General features: G+C 44.6%; 1 protein-coding gene across 20 annotated transcripts in view; it reads left to right on the plus strand.

Annotated features, from left to right (window-relative positions):
- NCAM1 (neural cell adhesion molecule 1) overlaps window positions 1-22,898 on the plus strand; it is a 321,182-nt gene that overhangs the window by 234,133 nt on the left and 64,151 nt on the right. For all 20 annotated transcript variants that reach the window (XM_019036797.4, XM_019036795.4, XM_063693527.1 and 17 more), the window contains exons 2-7: window positions 11,876-11,950; window positions 13,779-13,997; window positions 15,016-15,159; window positions 15,536-15,673; window positions 16,748-16,865; window positions 17,320-17,489. In XM_019036797.4, the coding sequence (XP_018892342.1) occupies window positions 11,876-11,950; window positions 13,779-13,997; window positions 15,016-15,159; window positions 15,536-15,673; window positions 16,748-16,865; window positions 17,320-17,489 (864 nt within the window). The remainder of the gene's footprint in view (window positions 1-11,875; window positions 11,951-13,778; window positions 13,998-15,015; window positions 15,160-15,535; window positions 15,674-16,747; window positions 16,866-17,319; window positions 17,490-22,898) is intronic.

The raw sequence follows: 22,898 nt of genomic DNA on the forward strand, positions 1-22,898 counted from the left end.
CCAGCCTGGGGGTTGGGGAGGGATTTTGGGACTTTTCTGGATCTCTGACATTACAGCGTGTGAAGACAGGAGGAGGCCATCCACATAGCCTGAGGACTGTTAACTAACTGAGAAGGAGAAAGTAATGCTATGGGTAATTCTATGGATGGATGCATCATGATGTTGCCAGATGTAATACTGCAGACTCACAGAAGAAGAATGTATTTTGGATGTGCCAGCACCGCCCCACGGCCACCATCTGCTGCTGCCCCTTCTCCTCTCCCCTCTCCACACCCAGCCCTAGGTTGGGCTACTCTGGGTTCTGAGTTCCTGATAAGCCATGGTCATGATGATGTGGCATTTCCTACCCTGATGAGTGGTGAAAAGCTGTGGGTTCCAGGGACAGCTTCTCATTTGTTCCCTAACTCAAGAAAGCGAAACAACGATGTCCCAGGGTATTCTGTTTGGCAAGTTATTATTCAAATGGCTGGATTTTCTTCGCTCTACCTCCTTCAAAATTTTGTATAACTTAGTTTATGTATTATCTAGCAGGTCAGGCACCATCTGATCTGGTGTGACAGTGGTTGTGGGGGTGGGGAATAGACTCTCCATCCAGTAGAAGAGTGTGACCTCCAACAGGAATCCCTTTAACATGGACACTCTACAGATGACCCCTTAAGGAGAATGGCTGCTTGGAGACAGCATAAGTTGAGTGGCTGTATGAATAATCTGTTTCAAATGCACACTCTGCAGGGAGTGGGGGCAGATCCAGTCACAATTTATGGATCATCAAAGGATAATTTTATTATCAACGTTTTAATAAGGGAAGGTATGGCTTATCCAGAACCCAAATTGGGGGATCAGTAGTAATCCATAGATGGGAAGATGAAAATCCAACTAGCAGCCCCCGACCCCATCCCTGTTGGCATCCACCACCAATGCTGAGAACTGAGCTGTAGAGACAGAAGAGAAGGGCTGCAGGTGGACATCGAGGCTGGACCCACTGGTGGAGAGGAGCAGGGTTGGAGGGAATTCAGTTCAGAGAGGAAGGAAAGTCTACGGCAGGGAGAAGGGTGTAGCCAGGTGGGCTCAGGAATTCCAGCAACCTGTTTCCATTCCCTGTTTAAACTTAGTATATCCCTGGGCCTGAATCATATAGCTCCTAGGAGACAGTGTTTTTCTTTTCTTACATGCCTGCCTGCCAGTTCACCCAGTAGAAAATCAACTTCTTTTTCATCAGAGTTAATTTTGAGACTGACTTTATAGAAATATATACTTAAGAACAAGGGCTGTGGAGCTGGATCTCCCTGGGTTCACACCTTGGCTTTACTGCTTACCAGCCTTGTGGCCTTGGTCTGGTTACTTAACCTCTCCATTCCTCAGTTTCTTTGTTTGTCAAATAGGATAATAACAGTATCTATCTTATAGGATTGTTGTGTGGATTAAGTGAAGTGCTTGGTACAGTGGCACAGAAGATAGATAGAGATAGATACACATGTACATACATAGATATACACACATGTATGTGTGTATATGTATATATACATATATACACATACATGTGTGTATGTGTGTGTGTATATATATATACATATATGTATATGAATGTGGAATTTTCCACTTGATATAAACCAAATTTAACAATTCTTTGCACTGGTTGTTGGAGACATTGTAAGCCTTTGTATCTTCAATAGCCCAGATGTGCTTAAAGCAATGAACACATAAGGACATTATTGAAAGGCACGGGCAGGATCTAAAATTCTCAGGATGAAGTTGCATGCTAGCATTCTCTGAATTTCTATTTTCTGAATGTAAAGAATAAAACATCTGCAAACAACAGCTGGACAAATATTGAAAGATATAATTCCAACTTCTTGCCATGTTGGCAAAAGCAGTTGAGAGAGAGGGAAATGCTTCGCCTTGTATCAGTACCTTTTTATAGCTGGAAGAAAAGAACATTGACGAGTCATTTTGTCAAGGTTTCAGGAGAGCAGACCAAAGAAAACATTGTCTGGAGCCTCCTGGAAGCAATCAGATAGTGTACAGCCACTTACTAAGAAGGCCTGTCTTATCAGGGCAGATTGATGGATTGTGCTTTGTTTATCTGGAGAAGCTTAGCTGAGTTCCAAACATCAATTTGCATCCTTGCTCTACATTTTAGTAATTCAGTTTCATGCAAAGTGCTGGCCCACAATAAGGGTCTGCTTAGACAAGGGAAAGAACAGGAAAGGTGGCCTGAAAAGGGAGCAAGAAACCTGAGCTTCTGTTAAAAAGTGCCCCTGGGGTTGGTGGGAGGCACTGGATGGATTAATCAGCTTGCCACAGGACTAGCAGAGCACACACCATTTGTCCAGCTTATTTAGCTGTGCTTAATAGAGCTATTCTCTCCATTTAATGAGAGAATGGCTCTATTGGGATGGAGGTGAGACCGGGACAGAGCAGGCAAAGAGGAAACAGTTGAAGAAATAACTACTGAGGACACAAAAAGAAAATGAGACACAGAAGCAATAGAAAGCCCTGGGTCAAGTGTCAGGACAACGGCCAACCCTGTGGCTTTCAGACTTTGCTGCAGGCATCCCAGATTTCTGTTCCTGGTGTTTTCCTACCTATAAAATGAACGGGTTAGAGATAAGCATCAGGTCCTTTCCAGCTCTAACCTCCTTTGTTAGTAAATGGCTCTGCAATCCTGGCCATGACTCCAACATAGTAGAAGATGGAAAAGTTGTGCTTATCATTAGGCCAGTTTCACCCCTTCTTGGCAGACCCCCCACACCCTTGGCTGTCTGCTCCTCCTCAGTGCATGAGGCTGCAGGACATTCCTACCTTCACCTGTTGTGTTCTATATAAGACTGGGCTGATGTCCACTTGAAAAGGATTTCACTCCTGGCCTGGAATCTGGCCCTTTTGGAGCTCTGTGGAGATACTTCTGATTTTTTTTGCTGCTTTGGTAGGAAGGAATAACATCTGGAGAGCATTCTCGTCTTCTATGAGACTCTGTTAAAACTAGAAAACAAACAAGCAGGCGTGTATCATCAAGTTAGGCGGGAGTCTCTCCTGGCTATGTGCTTGATCCACGGCTTTGGTCTAGGACATGTCTGTCTCCTGCTCTTGCTTATGCTCCCTTTGAGTCATTTCTTCTGACTGCCCATTAAGATGCTCCAGCGGGCTCCAGGCACGGTGGCTTATGCCAGCCTGGAGAGCCCAGCACTTCGAGAGGCCGAGGCGATTGGATCATCTGAGGTCAGGAGTTCGAGACCAGCCTGGTGAACATGGTGAAACCCCATCTCTACAAATAATACAGAAATTAGCAGGGCATGCTAATTGGTGATGTGGGCCTGTAATCTCAGCTACTTGGGAGGATGAGGTGGGAGAATCGCTTGAACCTGGGAGGCAGAGGTTGCAGTGAAGCGAGATCCAGCCTGGGCAAGAAGAGCAAAATTCTGTGTCAAAAAAAGAAAGGAAGAAAAAGAAAGAAAGAGAGAAACAGAGAAAGAGAGAAAGAGAAAGGGAAAGGAAAAGAAATGAGAAAAGAGAACTGGGTGCCTTTTGGGGGCTGGGAATTGGTGGTGGGAGTGAGAGCCTGGGAACCACATAATTCTATTACTTCTGAGGAGATCAACCAACGTGTAGACTTTCTTGCCCTATAACCAGAAGCACAGGATGCTGTGACGTGAAATTAGTCACGTTTTCTAGCAGCTAGGTGGTTTGTAGGGGCAGCAACCATGGTTTGAAACCACTCACTTCTTTCTATAAAACTAAATCGGACCTAATGAAATGCTAATTTGACCCAGGGAACTCAGGAGGCCAAGAGAACTGAAGCTGTTATCTGGCTTGGCTCTGTGTTCTGATTTGAAGCCAGCCCCCATGGAACAGAGCCAGTCCCCAATTATGCCGGATTTCCAGCAGCTCATATAATTTATTATGCTAAGAAATAGAGCCTCCTGCTTCTGGCTAGTTGGTTTCTGTTGTTTGGTTACTAGAGTTGCGTAGGATAGAGTATTTATGGTAATAAAATATCGGATAATCATCCAGGGCTCGGTTGTGAAGGGATATTCAATATCTTTTCTTCCTGACTGTACTGTTAGAGTATCAATTATGATGTCATATTAGACAGAATGCTGAAGAATTCTAAAGCCATATTCACCTTCTCCATCCTTTCCCCCTTCACTCTGTTTGGAAGAGTCATAGGATTTGGGGGCAGAGGTTAAGGAGAATTCTTACCAGGACTGCTTGCTGCATGGTTTTTGTGTATGACTCAATACCCAGTCCAGGTAGCTTTATTAAAAATGATAGATTTTGGAAACCTGCCTGCTATATGAGTGTAAAGAGCCCAAGTGTCTCCTTCAAGTGCATTTGGTTTAGAGATGTCTATATATTATCTGAAAGTTGTCTGTATGGCTTGTCTTTATACCAGGAAGCTCCGTTTTCTTTATCCTGTGGCATAAAAAAATGAACCTACCAAGAGTCATCTTTCCCTCCGCCTTTTGTCTCAAATTCTGCTTTCACGCCTCTGCTATGCACTAATGTTCCTAGCCAGAAAAGACTGCAGCTTTCAAGAGGGGGTTCCTTCATTCTCTAGGCTGCTTTACGCCTCAGGGGAAACCCAGGAGCCCAGGGGCCTGTGGAGACTTTAGACAGCATTTCCCGAGGGCTTCGTTATAAACTTAGTTGATTTGGAAACCTAGCAGATCACTTCTAGATGTTTAGGTTTAAATAGGAATTAGATAGAATTCTTGGGATTTATGTAAGAGGACCCCAACTACGCTGATGGAAGGACTGGCAGTACTAAGTATGACTTCTAGGTGATTTCCGTTGCTGTTGTGAGCCAGCTTTAAGCCATGAGGATACTTCCAGTGGCAATTAATGTATGGTCTGCCATTATGAAGCCGTTATACTGAAACAGAAGCCAAAATCTGTACAAACACATATTTTATAGTCTCTTTAAAATGGCATCTAGCTTTTGGATTAATATTTGAAAGTTATACAGTCTACCTTATTTTCTTCTTCCACCCAGTTACTATCAACAGTAGCTTAAGCTGGAATTGTGGGACTCACATGTCAAGTATAGACAAGACTGCTCTGTCATCCCTAATAATGTATTGGTTCTTCCAGATACATTTACTTATGTCCAGCTATTTCTTGCAACAATATCAACCTGACAAGTTCCATTATTCTATTAATACACACACATGTTTTTATGGGCTCTCAATGGATGTATCCACACATACACAAAAATGTAAATACACACCACACACACACAAACACACCCCTTAGTAGATTTTTTTTTTTTTTTTTTTTTGAGACAGAGTCTCGCTTTGTCGCCCAGGCTGGAGTGCAGTGGCGCGATCTCGGTTCACTGCAAGCTCCACCTCCCGGGTTCACGCCATTCTTCTGCCTCAGCCTCCTGAGTAGCTAGGACCACAGGCGCCCGCCACCACACCCAGCTAATTTGTTGGTATTTTTTTTTTAGTAGAGACGGGGTTTCACTGTGTTAGCCAGGATGGTCTCGATCTCCTGACCTTGTGATCCACCTGCCTCTGCCTCCCAAAGTGCTGGAACTACAGGTGTGAGCCACCGTGCCTGGCCACCCCTTAGTAGATTTTTAGACAGGCTGAATTCAATAGTATATAAGAGGCCCCTGTTATCTCATTCTTATTACATGTGTCATTGGGAATTTTGTTTGTTTGCAGGGTGTGTGTGTGTGTGTGTGTGTGTGTGTATAAGTTCAAAGTACTGTCATATGTACTGTCATTTAAAAACACACACACAGCATGACCTTGTGTTTGGTACTTTATGTACATTACCTTTCTAAATAATTTCGATATCCCTTTGAGATGAGTAGGATCAATATATTCACTTACAGATGAAGAATACAGACTCTGAGATTCATCTGAGAACTCACTTAGTTTACTAACTGTCAGAGCTGGAATTTGAACTCAGATCTCCCTGACTCCAGATCCTGAGTTCTTAATCACAACTGTCTCCTCCCTATTTAATTCTTGTGACAATCCAATCGCATTTGTTCAGTTTTTACAGACAAGAAAACTGAGACCAAGGTGAAATTACTTGTCTGGAGCCCCCCATGTTATGATTTTTTTGGCTGTGGTTAAATTCAGTCTTTTATATCTGTAATGTTCTGACTAGCAATTCAAATGCCTTACTTTAATGTAGAGAGTAGAACTGGGCCACCTGACCACTAGATTATTCGGGAAAGTTGCTTTATCTTAAACCATAAAGGGAAAACATTGCTCCCCTCAGAAATAGTAACCGAAATAATTTCTTTGGGAAGCGTTGTTACTAGAGGTTAATTAAGAATAATAATACACAACAGGTATTAAATGCTTATTGTCTGCTTTACATATGTTGGTTCATTTCATCTTTTCAAAGCCCCATGAGGATGGTTCTGTTTTTCCCTGTTTTACAGATGAGACACTGAGAGGTTAAATAACTTGGCCAAGATTACAAAGCTAATAGGTGGCAGAGCTGAGATTCAAACTCAGGTAGTCTGGGCTGGTGTCCTTGGTCTTAACCACTCTGCAATGTGACCACATTCATTTCCTATTCACTTTCACTGACTTTGTAGGTTTGGTGGTGAAGAGACCCTTTATTTTCCCTCCAGTAGTTTGCTGATAATGAGAGCAAGCCATCTGTATTAGTCTGTTATTATAATGCTGTAAAGAAATGCCTGAGACTGGGTAATTTATAAAGGGAAGAGGTTTAATTGACTCACAGTTCTGCATGGCTGGGGAAGCCTTGGGAAACTTACAATCATGGTGGAAGGGAAAGCAGCACAGACCTTCTTCACGTGGCAGCAGGAAAGAGAAGGGTGAATGAGCAAAGCAGGAAGAGCCCCTTATAAAACCACCAGATCTCTGAGAACTCACTCACTATCATGAGAACAGCATGGGGGAAACCACCCCCATGATCCAGTCACCTCCCACCAGGTCCCGCCCTTGACATGTGGGGATTATGGGAATTACAATTCGTGATGAGATTTGGGTGGGGACACAGAGCCAAACTATCTCACCATCCCAGGCAAGTGGCACTGCTTCCATTCTTATGCTCCTGGTCTCAGCATCTGGATTTCCCACAGGTATAGCCAAATGAAAGAGACCTTAGCATTCAGTTATACTTTGAAAAATACAAAAACAATTCTCCATTACAGTGGTTATGTTTAGCAATACTTAAGGCTCATTTCTAGAATGATAGCCAACAAGACAAACATATAGCTGTAATTTAATGCCTTTTTCAAAAGTCCATGGTCATTATTAAATAGATTATAGAAAACTCCCTTATCTCATCATAGTCACTGATGATATTTATCCTCTGTTTCACCCGTCCTTTAAATTGGTGATCAGAGCATCTTGCTCGGGTGTGTCTACATTGGCCTTGGGCCCTGAACATCTGTAATGTCTTCCTCAGCCTCCAGTGACTTTATAACATCTTGACAAGGAAGTATTTTCAAGTAGCCACGGGAGAGACCTTGGTTCCCTGTCTGCTGTCAGCTCCTCCCTCCTCAAGCCCATTGGAATCTGAAAAGAAAACCGATAAAATAAAACTACTGCAAGAAGTTGCTGATTCAAGTGAACTCTTTTTTGTAATCAGAACAAATTATTCTCTGTTGCTTTGCACACCTCTTCTGATAAGCACCTGAGCATCTTTTGGGAACTGAAATTTTAATTCACTTTTCTTCAGCAGCTAAGACTTTATAGCCTACTTTTGCTAGGGAGCTGGGAGTTACAAAACATCTATCTACACCTGAAGCCGTTTGCTAAAAGAGTTGGCATTCCTTTCAGAACATAGCATCAGTTAAAAAAAAAAAGACATTTAAACAGAAAACACATTTCAAAATCTATCAGTCTCCCATGGGGCTATTTTACTCAACTGAGGTGGGGAGAGGGAGATTGTTTGGTTCTCAAAAGACAGAACTTTTTTTCTGTCTGTGAACAAGGGATAGAATAGTGTGGGAGAAATGGCTGGACTTGGAACTGCAACCCAGTCTTGAATCTTGACCCTATCATTATCATCACTTATGGCTCTGAGCGTCCCTTACCCATATGTAAAATAGAGGCTATAATGCTGTGATTATCTATGAGCAAAGAGGCCAGTTATAATTAACGAGGAGAGAAATGATGGCAGCAACTTGATATTAGAAGTTTTTTTTTTTTTTTTTGAGATGGAGTCTTGCTCTTCGCCCAGGCTGGAGTGCAGTGGCATGATCTCGGCTCACTGCAACCTCCGCCTCCCGGGTTCAAGCGATTCTCCTGCCTCAGCCTCCCGAGTAGCTGGGACTACAGGTGTGTGCCACCACATCCAGCTAATTTGTTGTATTTTTAGTAGAGACGGGTCTCCTGACCTTGTGATCCGCCTGCCTCAGCCTCCCAAAGTGCTAGGATTACAGGCGTGAGCCACTGCGCCCGGCTGATATTAGATCTTTCTACAAAGACTGTGCTCTTTCTAGCCTATGATTTGGAAAGAGTGTAAATGGTAACTAATAGGTTATAATAAACCTATTTGGAGATGGACAGAAGGTTATAGTAGTTGAGGGGTTTAGGGGAAGAGCTCAAGCCTTAGAAGTAGATGATTTTTAATCTTGGTTTTAGTGCTCATTAACTAAGGGACCCTGAGCAAGTTATTTTATTTCTCTGAGCCCCAATTTCCACGTTCATACAGTGGAGACAATAATATTGGCCTTTTTATCACTCAGAACTGTTTGATGAAATAATGAAGTGTGTTTTGTAAACTGGAAAGTGTGAACTGTCTACAAAAGAGGCCTTGGGGGATGAGTGCTTCTTGGAGGCGTGGGAAGCACTGTTGGAAGCGCCTCTCGTCCCTGCCCCTGGGTCCTGCCCAGCCCAATACCTAGGTTCATAAGCACGTGTCTTTGAATCCAGCTAAGATGATGCAGTATTTACGCAAGGAGTGTTTATGGAAAGCAAGAGATGGGATACTTCGTCTGTGAGAAATGTTTACATAAGTGCCTTTTAAGGTGGGAGTTATGCCCAGTGACGAAATTCCACTTACATATGCAACTGAAAAAAAGGTGAAAGTTGAGGTAGGAATTTTTATTGGGAACAATGAAAATAGTAACAGAGTAGGAAAGGACCGGGCAGCAAGCAATGGAGGGAAGGAGTTTTGAGATCAAAGCAGGATTTCCACTTACTATCATTAAACCTAGTATTTCAGTGCTTCGTGTTTGGGGAAGAATAATCAGCCATTGTGCTGCAGTGGAAAACATCCAAGCATTGATTTCCAGAGAACCTGGGGTTCCTCTGGGCCAGCTTTGTCTCTGGTGTTTTGAGGGAGGAATCACTAGCTTTTCCATCTGTGCAAAAGGCCAGGCGTCTAAATGGATATCTCTTCCTTTAAAAACTTCTGTGATGATAAATGTGTGCGTGGGATCCTGTTAAGCAGGGAATTCCTTTGAAAGCCTTGTTTCCCTTTTCTCTCCATGGCCCAGAGATAGATCCTGGCCGCATTTGGATATGAAAACTCCTCAGCCTTGCCGTGTTCTCCTGCCCCTTGAGAGTTGTGTTCTGTTTGAAAAGAGCTGAACAAATGAAGGCTGTTTTTTCACTTGGGATAAGAATATCCTTCTCAAAGCAGTAAGGGCTGAACGAGGGTAACAGGATCCATATGTTGAAGCTGGCTGCTAATACTCAGCATATGGTCCAGCAAACTTTCTCGGGGGGACTCAGCTTCTCATTCTTTAAGGAATGCCCCAGTGAACTCCAGAAAAGATCAGGACTTAGGTGACCGTGGCATAGACACAGCTTCTGGGCTTCATAAGCCTGTAGTTCCCAGAGAATGAGAGCCACAGGAAGTGACAGGGAAGGTCCTGGCTGGCCTTAGCATGGATAGCACTGGCCTGCAGCTCTCTTTGTAAGGCTCCATGCTCCCCAAGATACGATGGGCCCTTATCAATTCATGGGCTCTCTGTGTTCTGTTAAGGGATAGTGAATCCAAGGGTTGTTACTTGGGGTTCCCAGATGTTGTGTTCTAGTGAATGGAAACGTTTTGCCCTCTGTGCAGGGGCAGCATTGCATCGTGGAAAGATCACCTACCCGGAGCCAGGAGGCCTGGGCTCTGGGGCCACGCTAGCCCTAACTAGAAGTGACCATAGGAAAGTCACTTCACCTTTTCCTCATCTGGAAAATGAGGAGGCAGGATGTGGTGATGTCTGAGACCCCTTTGGGCTCTCACAGTGTAGAATCGAGTGGCACCTGAACTCCATCCCGAGGAGAATGATAGGAGAAAGCAGCCACAGCTAATCACACTTGCACCTGCGGGCAGTGACCCCGCGGCATAGTATTCCAGCACAGCTCTGTGTGCTGCGACCACATTCGGGAGAGGCAGGGGAAGACTTTTTATTGCTCTCAGGCAAGAATTCAGTCCTGAGCCTCAGGGAGCCGGCAGTGGTGGTCTGAGCAGGGGAGAAACTAGCTGCCCTAGATTACTCTATTTCTTCCAAACCAGTTTTTGGAAGTCTGGGTTTTCCCCTCTGATTTTCACAGAGGACAGCGTCAGCATCTTCCCCCTGCCTCTGCCCAGGGCCCCATTTCTCCCCTTATGCCCTCCTCCTTCCCTTTTCCATCCCTGTCTCCACCACATCACCTCTTTCTCTCTGAAGCCTCTGCTGGCTTTCTCCGTGACCTGCCTTGTCTGTTGCTGGCATGGTTAGGAAGTCCGCACCCCCTTCCCAGCCCCAAGCAGGCCCTCTAATCCCTGCAGTCGGCTGAGGACAACTGTAGTCTCTCCATCAAATAAGCATAGACCAAGACCTGCAGCAGCTCTGCCTGCGAGCCGGTCACCATGGCAACGAGCATTACCTCCATTCTACTGTGAAAAGAAAATGGCTGTTGGAAGGAAGGGCTCACTGAATCTCCATTCCCCAGGCTGTTTTGTTCAAGCCTGTCCCTCCTATTGGCCAGAAGAAGCCCCATGCACCAAACCAAATACCTGTTTGCCTTTAGATTTGGGGTTTACTTAAGAGGAAAGGCAGAAAGAAGTTGAATTCAAAGGAATAAAGCATTTTTCCACCTCGAAACTCTATTTTCATGAGGAATGGTTGTCTGCTCCCAGCAGATAAACGAGGAGCAGATGAACACAGGGATCTGTGAGATCTGGCGCAGTGTATTTTGTCTTATCGGTGCAGTGGAATGACAGAGCATATGGATGTTCAAATAAATATTCAGGGAAAGTAGCCAAAGGACCCAGGGAATTCCGCAGGGCACGGGCTACAGAATTTCCAAAGGGTGTCTGACTAATTGGGGTGGTGATATGTGATGCTGGCTCCTGTTATGGAACAAGGTGTGTTGGTCCTGTAGTCGTGAGGGAAGGTGAGGGTTTACCCTTACCATCCCCACTTCAAAATCAGTGTGAGCCCTCATAGTGATTGTGTCCGGACAGCCTGGGGAACTGGCAGGAGACCCCTGAGCTTGATTCTGGAGTGGAGGCTTCCTGCACTTGACACAGCTGTGGAGACACTTCAGATGACATCCAGAAGGAACTGGTTGGGTCACCATTTCTGTGAATCCCAGGATGTTGCTGTTTTGGAGCAGGATCATAAGTCTTCTCAAGGGGTTGGAAACATTTAGGGCAGAGATCACCCAGAATCTCCCAGGGCACCTTGCACTCTCTGATGGGAAATAGCTATTCCATAGGAGAATGGTCTGGGCCATGTCTCTCCCTGGCTGCACGTGGCCCTGGCTGTTGGTGGCACAAGTTCTCAAACTCCACACAACCTCCTCCCTTCACTCTTTCTTAAAGTCAGTTGGGAAGCCTATTTTTGAATGGAAGATCTGGGTTTCATTCTTGAAAATTGGAATGTATGTTTGAACTGAACTTTGTGTGTTTTTTTTTTTGTTTTTTGTCTTGCTTTGTTTTGTTTTTTCAGTTTCTCTGCAGGTGGATATTGTTCCCAGCCAGGGGGAGATCAGCGTTGGAGAGTCCAAATTCTTCTTATGCCAAGGCAAGTGCCCAGTGCTCAGCTGCATTTTAGAACTTGCTTCAGAAACTCACCGGGTAGAGCAGGAGCCCTCAGGCCATGTGAGCTGGCTGGTCAAGCCACACCTAGAATTCTTGGCATTGCTCTATTACAGGGTCAATAGTATGGCCATTTAAGAGCCAGGGCCTCTTCTTCCTTTTGCAAAAAGCTGCCTCAACATAGCAAATCTGTCATCTAGACTTCACGTTGACTACAGAGGAAGTCTAGGAGTTTTCTTAGGAAAATCAGCACAACTTCCAGAATAGTGAATCATCCCGCATCTCCTATTCTGTATACATTCAGAGTTCTGTAAATGACAATGGAGAACAGCACTGGCTCAGAAACAATACTTCGGTGGATCTGTTTAAGGCTTATTTCTTAGAATTCCCCAGAGCTTGAAAATCTAAGTCTAAAACTTGCCTGTAGGTAAATAGAATACTGGTATGGCTTTTGTTGTGAGGACATATATCCTGGGTTTGCCAGGTCTATTGTGAATATCAATATTCTGTGCCATGGTCCCCACCAGAGCTCTGAGATATGCCAGACCTGGTGACCTTGTTTTACATTTAGAAAACATGCCCCATTTCCACAGCCCAGATAATTACCAGAAAATGTCCTGTGGAGGAAAAGGTTTCAAATTAAGCCTCAGATTCTCTGTATATGACATGACTGGGATTCAGAACATGGAAGAACCAGGAAAGAGCTGAGCTAGGTGTAAATGGTGACATTTAGCTAGCAGCTTTTGGCAGGGAGGGGCCTTTAAATGCTATCATGATTTGCGTGGACGAGGTGGCTTGTGGCCTTCGGATGTGTTCACTCCAGTTTTGCCTTCATTACAGCAATTTCAATGATCTGGAGACACAGCCGTGGAGCCCACAGCACATCTTGCAAATAGCGATATTTATTGAAAACATGATGGGCCCTGAAAGGAAGACTGCTTCATTTCCATACTAAGCATCTGTGCAGGGCTGGGTGGTGCAGGCTGAGAAGGGCGCCACGCGAAGAGGCAGGGCCCCATGCAAACAGGCAGGGCGCCGCCACATCCGCCGGATCTGAGCGCCCTTCCAGCTCAGTGTCCTGGGCAGTTTCAGTGTCAGAGCCCTGTTCCAGCTCAGTGCCGGGGGCAGCTCAGCCACCACCGTCTGTTCCTCCTCATTGCTGCCTGGGGAAAGGAAGAATGGGTGGTTCTGGCTACCTTCTTTGCAGCATGCAAGGAAATGAATTTGTCTGAGCAGGGAGTGACGAAATGACAGTCATGCCAGTTTGTGCAGGCAGATGCTAGAATAAATGTGGCTGGAAAAAATAAAATAAAAAGTGGTTGGAATCTGCACTCCTATACTAGCCAGTATTTCTCGCCTTCATCTCAGGAGACCCATTATCCAAGGCTTCGAAAACAAGCTGATCAGTAGACTCAGACCATTTAGGCTCTGGCGCCCGAATCCTAAATACACTAATTCCCTTGGTTACCCATTGTGTGAGGCATGTGTGTTCCTAGCTTAGTGCCCAGCACACAGTATGTTCTCAACAAGTATCTCTTCTCTTCCATCATTAGGGATAGGACCATGATAACAACTAGCACAAGTGGTTGTTGAGTTCTTTCCAAATATTGTAAGAGGTGTTAAGTATAGAATAGTTAAATGCAGAGGCCAAAGAAGGGCTGCACGTCATTCTAGCAGCCATACTCGCCCCTCCCTGATGTTCAAGCCTTGACTGATCTGTTGTTCAGTAACTCTTACTGATCAGCCACTGTCAGTCTGGAGGGGACTTAGTCTTTTCAACTTCAGTAGCTTAAAAATAATCTCTTCCTCTTTAGTGGCAGGAGATGCCAAAGATAAAGACATCTCCTGGTTCTCCCCCAATGGAGAAAAGCTCACCCCAAACCAGCAGCGGATCTCAGTGGTGTGGAATGATGATTCCTCCTCCACCCTCACCATCTATAACGCCAACATCGACGACGCCGGCATTTACAAGTGTGTGGTTACAGGCGAGGATGGCAGTGAGTCAGAGGCCACCGTCAACGTGAAGATCTTTCGTAAGAGCCTCCTTCTTCTTCTGCATTCTCTGGCCTCTCCTTGCCAAGAAGACATGTGGGTAGTGGAAAGGTGGAAATGATGATAGAAGGACCAGCTGAGGGCCTAACCAGTCCCATTCTCTCTCCCTAAGTCTTTTCTGACCTTGGCCAACCCAGAACTCACAACCCTGGTTCACACTGGTCACAGCTACTCCCCCACAGGCGTTCATTCTCAAAATTCAAATTACATAGTTCCCAGAGGGCTATTACGGGTTTCTCTATCCCTTCCCCAAATGTTGGCTGACTGTTCTGCAATTTGGGCTCCTCTCCCTTCTTATTTCCCTCTCCCCTGCTGGTAATGGAGCCCAGGGCTCAGTGGGGTGGGGGATCATTATCTGAACACTCTCTGCCACTCAGAGCAGGCAGTTCCTATTGCCTCTGAAACCCCATCTGTAGGTGGCATCTCGTTACCTTGTTATTTATATCATGCATCCATCCCAGTGGTTGGAGTAATTGTGGGTGACAGCTAATGGAACAGTATTGATTGCATGGTATTTATTGCCATTAAATGTGCTTTTTTTCTGTTCTTTTCATCAGCATTCTGTCTGCCATAGGAAAGTTGGGGTGGGACTGGGAGTAGCAGTTCGAGTGGGAGACAAGAAAAGGACTGATGACTCTTACTATTCATTGTGGAATGGATGTTCCACCAGTTCATTCTACCTATAACCTGTGCTTCACTGGCATCATCCTGCATGACAAGGAACCCTTGGTGAAGATATTCCTTTCATTCTGTAGACCCTTTTCTGCACAAAATGTGATAAATTTAGCACTCAGTGAGCAGATATTGGTTGCCAAGCATTGGTAACCTATGCTTGGGCCAGCTGCTCTGCCTGACGTCTCTGAGGGTGCCCCTCTTATACAACTGTACATCAGGATCGAGACTTGCCCAGGACTCAAGTCCAGGTACCATGGCTCTAGTGAAAGGGGATCTTTGTGAGAGAAGCAGCTGTTTTCCCTCACTCTTCTGTTCATTTTCCAGAGAAGCTCATGTTCAAGAATGCACCAACCCCACAGGAGTTCCGGGAGGGGGAAGATGCCGTGATTGTGTGTGATGTGGTCAGCTCCCTCCCACCAACCATCATCTGGAAACACAAAGGCCGAGATGTCATCCTGAAAAAAGATGGTGAGACCTGAATTTCCTGGCATCTGCCTTTTCCCCAGGCCACCAAGTTCCCTAGCTTTCTCACCTGTACTGAGGCATTCCAGTCCAAACTCCAATTTATGTGTGCCCGAACCCTCATGTGGTTTCTGGGTCCTGAATAGATGTATATCTGAAGTTGGTATACTTAGGTACTTGATTTTCTCTCCAGTACGAAAGACAAATTTCTAATAGACATTTACTCTTGGCTGTATTTCAAAGCCAGGGACGCATTTTCTTATTTGGGCTTAAAACCCCACCCTATGATACTGAAGTTAGGAAAAAGGAAAGAGACTCAGCCACCTGCCTGCAGATGCTCTCTGACTGATTCTTGGATGAACCTGCCTCTTATCTCTTCTAGTCCGATTCATAGTCCTGTCCAACAACTACCTGCAGATCCGGGGCATCAAGAAAACAGATGAGGGCACTTATCGCTGTGAGGGCAGAATCCTGGCACGGGGGGAGATCAACTTCAAGGACATTCAGGTCATTGTGAATGGTGAGGAGAGTCCGTTCTTCCTGATCTCTGCATTGCTACAACCTTGGTTCTCCAAAATCATTCTCTTTAACTTCCTCTTTGGTCTGTAAATTAAATCCTGTCCTGACTCAATCATCCGTCTGAGCTAAATCCCCTCCCCACCGTAACATCTAGATTTCTTTTTTTAATATACTTGCCTGTTGGATCTTCCTTCAACTACGGGGGATTTTAGTGCAGCAACTGAATGTCCTTCACCGTTCTGCAGCACTAAAAACTTTCCCCCTGCTTACCTATTAATCCTCATTGTCCTTGATGTTACCATAATTGTGAAGTTATTCCGCTGCTTAAATGTTCAAAGAAAGTATTACAGTCAACTCAGACCTCAGAATAGTCAGAATCATGGTCCATAGGCTTATTAATCTTAACTTGCAGTGTCAAATAAACACACCCATGGAATTGATCTGACATTTACAAGATGTTTACAGGAAATTATAATGTCAGTACTAAGAAAATAAGTAAATCAGGGTTGAATTGTTTTGACTATTGACACATATTTTTTTTGCCAAACTCTCCCCCTCTCATTCCTTTGGTAAAAAACAGTTTTGTACAAGGTTGTTTATCACAGTCCCAGAGAAATGGCACTCTTTGTTGTAGCTGATGCATTCGAATTGGTGTTAACCATTTAACCACTGGGAGCAGTAATGTCCAACTTTTTCCAGTACGAAGAGCCCCTTTTTAACATCAAGTTTCACTGACCCTGGTAGTTATTAAGTTTAGTATGCATTGACTGAGAAAATATATAATGAAAAATAGTGACTATAAATTGAATACCATCTTAACATGAATAAAATGTATTACTATAGCTTCTCAATTAATGAAAAACAAAAATGCATGTTTGTAGGAGAACTGTCTATTCAGTTTGCAGAAGTTATTTAGTACATACATGAATTTCAATTTCTGACACTAACTCTGTAGCTGCACAGGACGTTTGTCCCACAGGCTGAGAACTCCTGACCTGGAGTGGTGTCTCTTCTCCAGGCCATTGGGTTCTTCCAAATTTTCACAACCACCCCATGACACCCTTTTTTCCTTCAGTGCCACCTACCATCCAGGCCAGGCAGAATATTGTGAATGCCACCGCCAACCTCGGCCAGTCTGTCACCCTGGTGTGCGATGCCGAAGGCTTCCCAGAGCCCACCATGAGCTGGACAAAGTAAGAAACTGGCTCATACATTTTATCATGGACTAGAGGAGAATGGGGCATCATAAAGTCTGCTCCATGTTAGTGTCTGCATGGAATGGATGTGGGCTTCTTAGGAATATTAACCCCAGGAGAAGAATGGACTCTTTTCTATAAGATTCTCTTGCTTGTGCATTGATTATTCCTTCAATTTCAGCCTTGTGGGGGCAGAGTCAGAGCCAGAGGGTGTGGTCTTGGGAGCCCACTTTGAAACCTTTGTGGGTACAGTTGCAGCCCTTGGATAGTCAGAGGATGGAATAGAGGAATAAGAGGTGTATGTGGACATTCAACCTGGTACCTTAACTTTTTGTGAAGACTGAGGAGTCTTTCCCATTGACTCAGTCTGCATTCTATGGAACCTAATTAAAAATAAACGTCTTATTTCTGTGGTCTAAATCATGCTACTTTGCATTTCTACACGCTCTAGGGATGGGGAACAGATAGAGCAAGAGGAAGACGATGAGAAGTACATCTTCAGTGACGATAGTTCCCAGCTGACCATCAAAAAGGTGGATAAGAATGACGAGGCTGAGTACATCTGCATTGCTGAGAACAAGGCTGGCGAGCAGGATGCGACCATCCACCTCAAAGTCTTCGGTAGGGGCAGTGGGGGCCCAGGTCACTGCTCTGCCACAATTCCCCTTCCTCTGCACATTCAGTCCATCAGTAAGACTCTGGCCACTGTCCCTCAGAACATAACCCAATGCAACCATTTCTTGCCAGTTCCACCACCTAGTCCAAGCCCTTGTCCAAGCCACCATCATCCTCACCTGAGCAGCGGGACGGTCTCATAGCTGGCCTCCCCGACTCTCCCTATTGGTCAACTTCATTCACTTCTGCTCACAGTAGCCAGAATGACCTAAGTACCACTCATCTGTTTGAAAGCCTCCAGTGGCTCCCTATGGCAACCAGAATAAAATTCAGACTCCCTGCAATGGCCTACAAGACCAGACATGAACTAGCTCCTGCCTTCTTCTCCAGCCTCATCTTTCTTTCACTTTGCTGCACATGCAAAGTTCTCCAACCACACAGGCCTTCTTCATGTCCCTCAGACATACCAAGCTTGTTCTTCAACTCAGGATCACTGCCCTAGGTTTCTCTTCTGCTTGGAATATCTTTCCCTCCGATCCACTCTGAGCTGCCTTCTTCCGATCCACCATTCAGATCTTAACTCAAACTCACCTTCTCAGCGGCGCCTCGCTTCACTGCCCTGGCTAATTCAACTCCCCCTGCACTGCGACCACCCCCACCCACCTCCACTCATCTCTCTCTCGTGACTCTTACTGTATCTTCTTTGCTGTACTTAACAGTACCTGAACAGATGTCATTTGCATATTTGTTTTGGGGATTGTCTGTCTCCTACCTCTACTAGTGTGTAAACTTCAAGATAGCAGAACCCTGGCTGTCATACACGGCGTTATCCCTGCGACTCCAAACAGTGCCAGACTTGGCATAGGCCCTTGGTAACTTTAGTGGTCGATGGGCTGGCTGCTTTGCCTTGTTTGCCTCCTTCCCTGACTGTGTGAAACAGTGTCATGGAAGAGCCCCCACATCCCTGCTCACTTCGTCTTCATAAACTCAGGAAACTTCCATTCATTTCAGAACTGAAAAGCATTTTGACCTGATCTTGAAAAAAGAATTGGTTGCAGAGAAACGTTTAACCTAATGGCCCTCAAGTCTCTCCGCGTGTCTGTTTAGAAAACACAGATAAACTGGTCTACTGTAGACAGCACTGGGGAGGTGCCAGTCTGAGGGGCAGCTCTGGTGCATGGAGCCCCCAGGTCATTAAAATGTGCACCTGGGAATCAGGGTTGGGACTTGCTTATCCAGCCTCATAAGGAGAACTGTTCATAAACACAGACCTTTGAAAATCAAGACTTTATGTGCAAATGACCTGCTAGTTATTCAGTAGTAAACAGCTGGGTTTACAAACAGGCTATCAGCTTGGTTCAAGTTAACTGTATGTATTTGAGAGAGAAAGCTAAACTTCATGAAAAATATTCTTGAAAGTCTTTTCTTGAATTCAGACTGATCTTCCCCAATCACTATGGTTTTAGTAAGTTTTTCCATATTGTAGAAAAAGATAGATGCATTTGTTAATTAATCCCTTCATTTAATAAATACGTATGGCTCACCATTGTTGTTGGACAGAGGGGCTACAGAGATGAATAGAATATGATCCCTTGACCCTGGGAAGCACAAAGAGGGAGATAAATGGATAAACATAAACGTTATAATAGTGTCAGTCAGCAACATTTGAGTGACTGCTGTGGACTCAGTCATTGCCAAGTTTACAAGATGAATAACATGGGCTCTGTTCTCATCAGTAGATTCACAAGCTAATGTAGATAGTCAACGCTGGAATTTGAAATGACAACACGTTATTATGGCTTCATAATAGCAATATGCACAGTGTTTTATAGGAAACAAGTTCTCTGGTCCTGTGTGATGTAAGTTAGAGAAGTCATTAAAATGTACTATTTCATAAGCAGGAATTACCCAGCTGAAGGAGTGGATGAGAATTTTAGGCAGCCTGGGCACAGGCACAGAGGCAGGAAAAGCACAGGCTATGCTGAATGGGAGCTTCTTGTGGACAGGGGCTGTGTCTGTTTCACTCACAGATAGATCCCCAGCACCCGCATGCATTAGGCACTAGATTGAATAAATGAAGGAACTGTCATTAGTTCTATATGACGAAGCAAACATACATATGTGGCAGGGAGATAAGCCTGGAAACACGATCATCACCTGTCTTTAGGAAATTATTTTAGACTTTAACTCCATAAAGTAGTAATAATAATAATATCAAACGCAAGCAGAACACCTATAATGTGCCAAGCATTCTGTGAAGTGCTATCTGTAAGTTAACTCTTTTAATCCTCATCACGCCCCTATGATGTAGATTTTATTATTATCCCCATTTTACAAAGGAGGAACCTGATCACAGAGGGATGAGGTGCCTCTGGATTCAAACCGAGGCAGGTGGCTCCTAAGTCCCTTCTCTAATCTAACAATGATGGTTGTTAACTCCAGGAAACCCAACAGAACACAAATTGTATCTGAGTTATATGGGAGTGTCTGGCAATACTAGAATCAGTGCACTCTGCCTGCATCACCAGGTAGCTCATGGTTTCTCTGAAAAGCAACTCAGCCCTGACTTGGCTGGGCATGAACAGATCTCGGCTTCTCTTCCAGACCTCTCTGGTGGTGATGGCTGCCCCAGAGTAGTGAGTGCAGGGCCATGTGGGACCGTGGTAGAGGGAAGAGAGTGGGTCAGGTCGATGGGAGGAGGTCACAAGGCAGGGAGAGTAGGGCGGGGAAACTGCTAAGACAAGATTTGTCTTCCCACCCACACCTTGGACACATACACCCCTCTTCATCACAAACACACACACACACACACACACACACATTTCACAATTTCTTTCCCGAGACTGCAGCTGGAAGAATAGGGAGCATAGTGGGGCAAACAGAGAAGAGGTGGCCAGGCTCCTGAAGACACAGGGCAGGAATCATAGATTTGTAGAGACTGAGTCCACACAGAATGGGAATCCTCCCCTGTCATAGTCTGCGGAGCGTTCATGCAGCCTCCCTGAAGGAACCTGGTGCCTCTTCTCCACCACCTTTTCCCATCCATCTCCCCTTCTCATCCTCCTTTCTCTCCTCCTCCACTGGCCTCCCCATTGGTTGAGGAAACTGATACAGGGTTAGGGAGCCACCTGGGGAGGGACCAGCTGGTTAGGGCTCCTTCTCCTTCCACTCTTTTATTTCCTTTCCAGCCCCTTCCAACTTGCCATTGTGGACCATCACTGGGGGAGAAATGGGACAGGTTCCCCAAGTGGGAGTAGAGTCTACAGCAATGAGGTAGAAAAGGGAGGAAACCTGTAGCTTAGATAGTAAAGAAAAGCCCAGAAGTCCTGTGGCCTCAAGAAGGAATGTCCATCAGTATGTATGGGACATATCTCAATTAGAGACTTTATGGCATCATTTGTATCTAAGTGGCATCATTCTTTCCTGAGAAAAAGACATGTTCTAGCACATGTTGCCTTAGTTATTAGCTAGATGCTCCTTTTATTACGTAGATGCATCCTATCATCCTTTAAATTTGGCAGTGAATTCTCATTACTGTTGTCCCTACGCGTGCCCCTGAAGAAGAAGTTTTATCTCTATTGATTCTTGTGATGCTCATGTACATGCTCTTGAGGTCTCATGCTGCTGTGGCTGAGGAAAGTTCGCCAGTGGCCAGGAGCCCTGTGTCTCAAGCAGCCCCTGAGGGTTACAGCTAAGGACAAGCAGTGGCCTGAAAGAAGGTGCATCTGGTCATGCCCCATAGCATAGTGTCCAACCTCTTTGTTCAGGGACGCAGGGGCCTCAGGGCTCTTCTTTGGCTAGGGTTGTAGGAGCATGGACTGGAGTGGGAGTAGACAAGGCTGCCTCTTAGTGGCAAGCATTCTTGGAAAACTCACAGGAGGAAATATGGGGAAAGGTGCAGTGGAACAGTCTGAGGCACTAAGGCCCATGGAGGCAGGTGGAGAATAGAACAGGGATCCAAAAGCCAAGAACTCATAAGAGAGGTTAATTAATAGAGGGCAGGGGGTGTAGGAAGATGAAACCCAGAGAGATCCCTCTAGATGCTGGAATGCAGAGGGAGGGAATATTTTGAGTAGGGTGACCCAGCATCTGTCCCTGTTTGCCTACTAATGCCTTTTGTCCTGGTGTAATTATTTAGAGCCTCTCATGTCACTCTCAAGAGAGTCCCAATTTAGACAATAAATTATGCATATCACTGTCTTGTTGTAAGGTGGCATCTGAGCTTTCTGAGTTAGTTCTGACCGTACTGCTTCTAGAGTAATAGAGAATTAAGTTATCAGTGGGAAGCTTCCCTTCCTTCCCACAGCACTCTGTAGACTATACAAAATTAGCCATAATCATGTTTTAATAAGAATATGGTTTGCCTTTTTTCTAAGGAGTCACACAATGCACCTTCTGTAGCCATCTGGGAAATGGAGCCTCCAAGGCCAAATATTAATAGATGGCAACTGACCCTTGCCTGTCTTCTGTTAACCTTCGGCTGCCGTGACAAAGTACCGCAGGTCAGGAGAAGGTCAGCAAAACGCTGTCCAGATCTCAGAGTCTGACAAGATTTTAAGGGGCCCCAAATTCAGCCTTCCTGGGATTGTCTCCAGACCTCAAAACAACCGTTGAGTTTAGCGAATTCAGTTGTATGGCCAAATTTTTTTTTTAATTTTTTATTCTGTGACTTTTACAATATAGAGATTCAGCTCTTACTTTACCTTTCCTTTATTTTATTAACCTTTTTGTTTTTCATGTTTATTTTACCTTTATTTTACTTTGCCCTCTAAAACTTCCCTTTCAATGGCACTTGGCACATATTCCTTCCAATACGAGTTGTAATATTCTCAAAAATCGTACTTATTAAGGAAAACACAATAGGGAAACCTATGAGGTTTAACCTCATTCATGTGGACTCCATCAACTGAAATCTATGAACATTTGGCCAGATTGGATTGAGATGTGCCTATGTGCTATCCATGAAAAAAGGATTTGCTAAACAGGCTGTCAGTATGCATTACCTTTAGGCAAATATTTGAACTATATGGGTGATATTATGTAGAAGCAGGCATTTGTAACAAAAGTATATAGTTCTATTATTGTTTTCTGTTTATTAAAACAGCATCAAAGACCTCAACATGGAGAATATATATAGGCAGTTGTTTATTTGCCTACTTAGGGTTACTGTATGAATTTGAATATAAAGCACATGTAGTCTTTCAAAAACTAGCTATCATTCTCTTGGGGTTTTTTGGTTCATTTGTTTGTTTCCCTAGCCTGACCTTTTCCTATATTCATGAAATAAGTCCCATTTGTGCAGTGTTATCTTTTCTCTTCCACACAAAGTTCAGCAATTTCAGAGCATAATTGTTTTAAATTGGGAAAATTCAATTTTCTCTAATGTTTTAACATTTAACTTAGCTTTGGAATGCT

This window comes from Gorilla gorilla, chromosome 9 (assembly GCF_029281585.2).
Source record: "Gorilla gorilla gorilla isolate KB3781 chromosome 9, NHGRI_mGorGor1-v2.1_pri, whole genome shotgun sequence".
In the NCBI taxonomy this organism is placed as follows: Eukaryota; Metazoa; Chordata; class Mammalia; order Primates; family Hominidae; genus Gorilla; species Gorilla gorilla.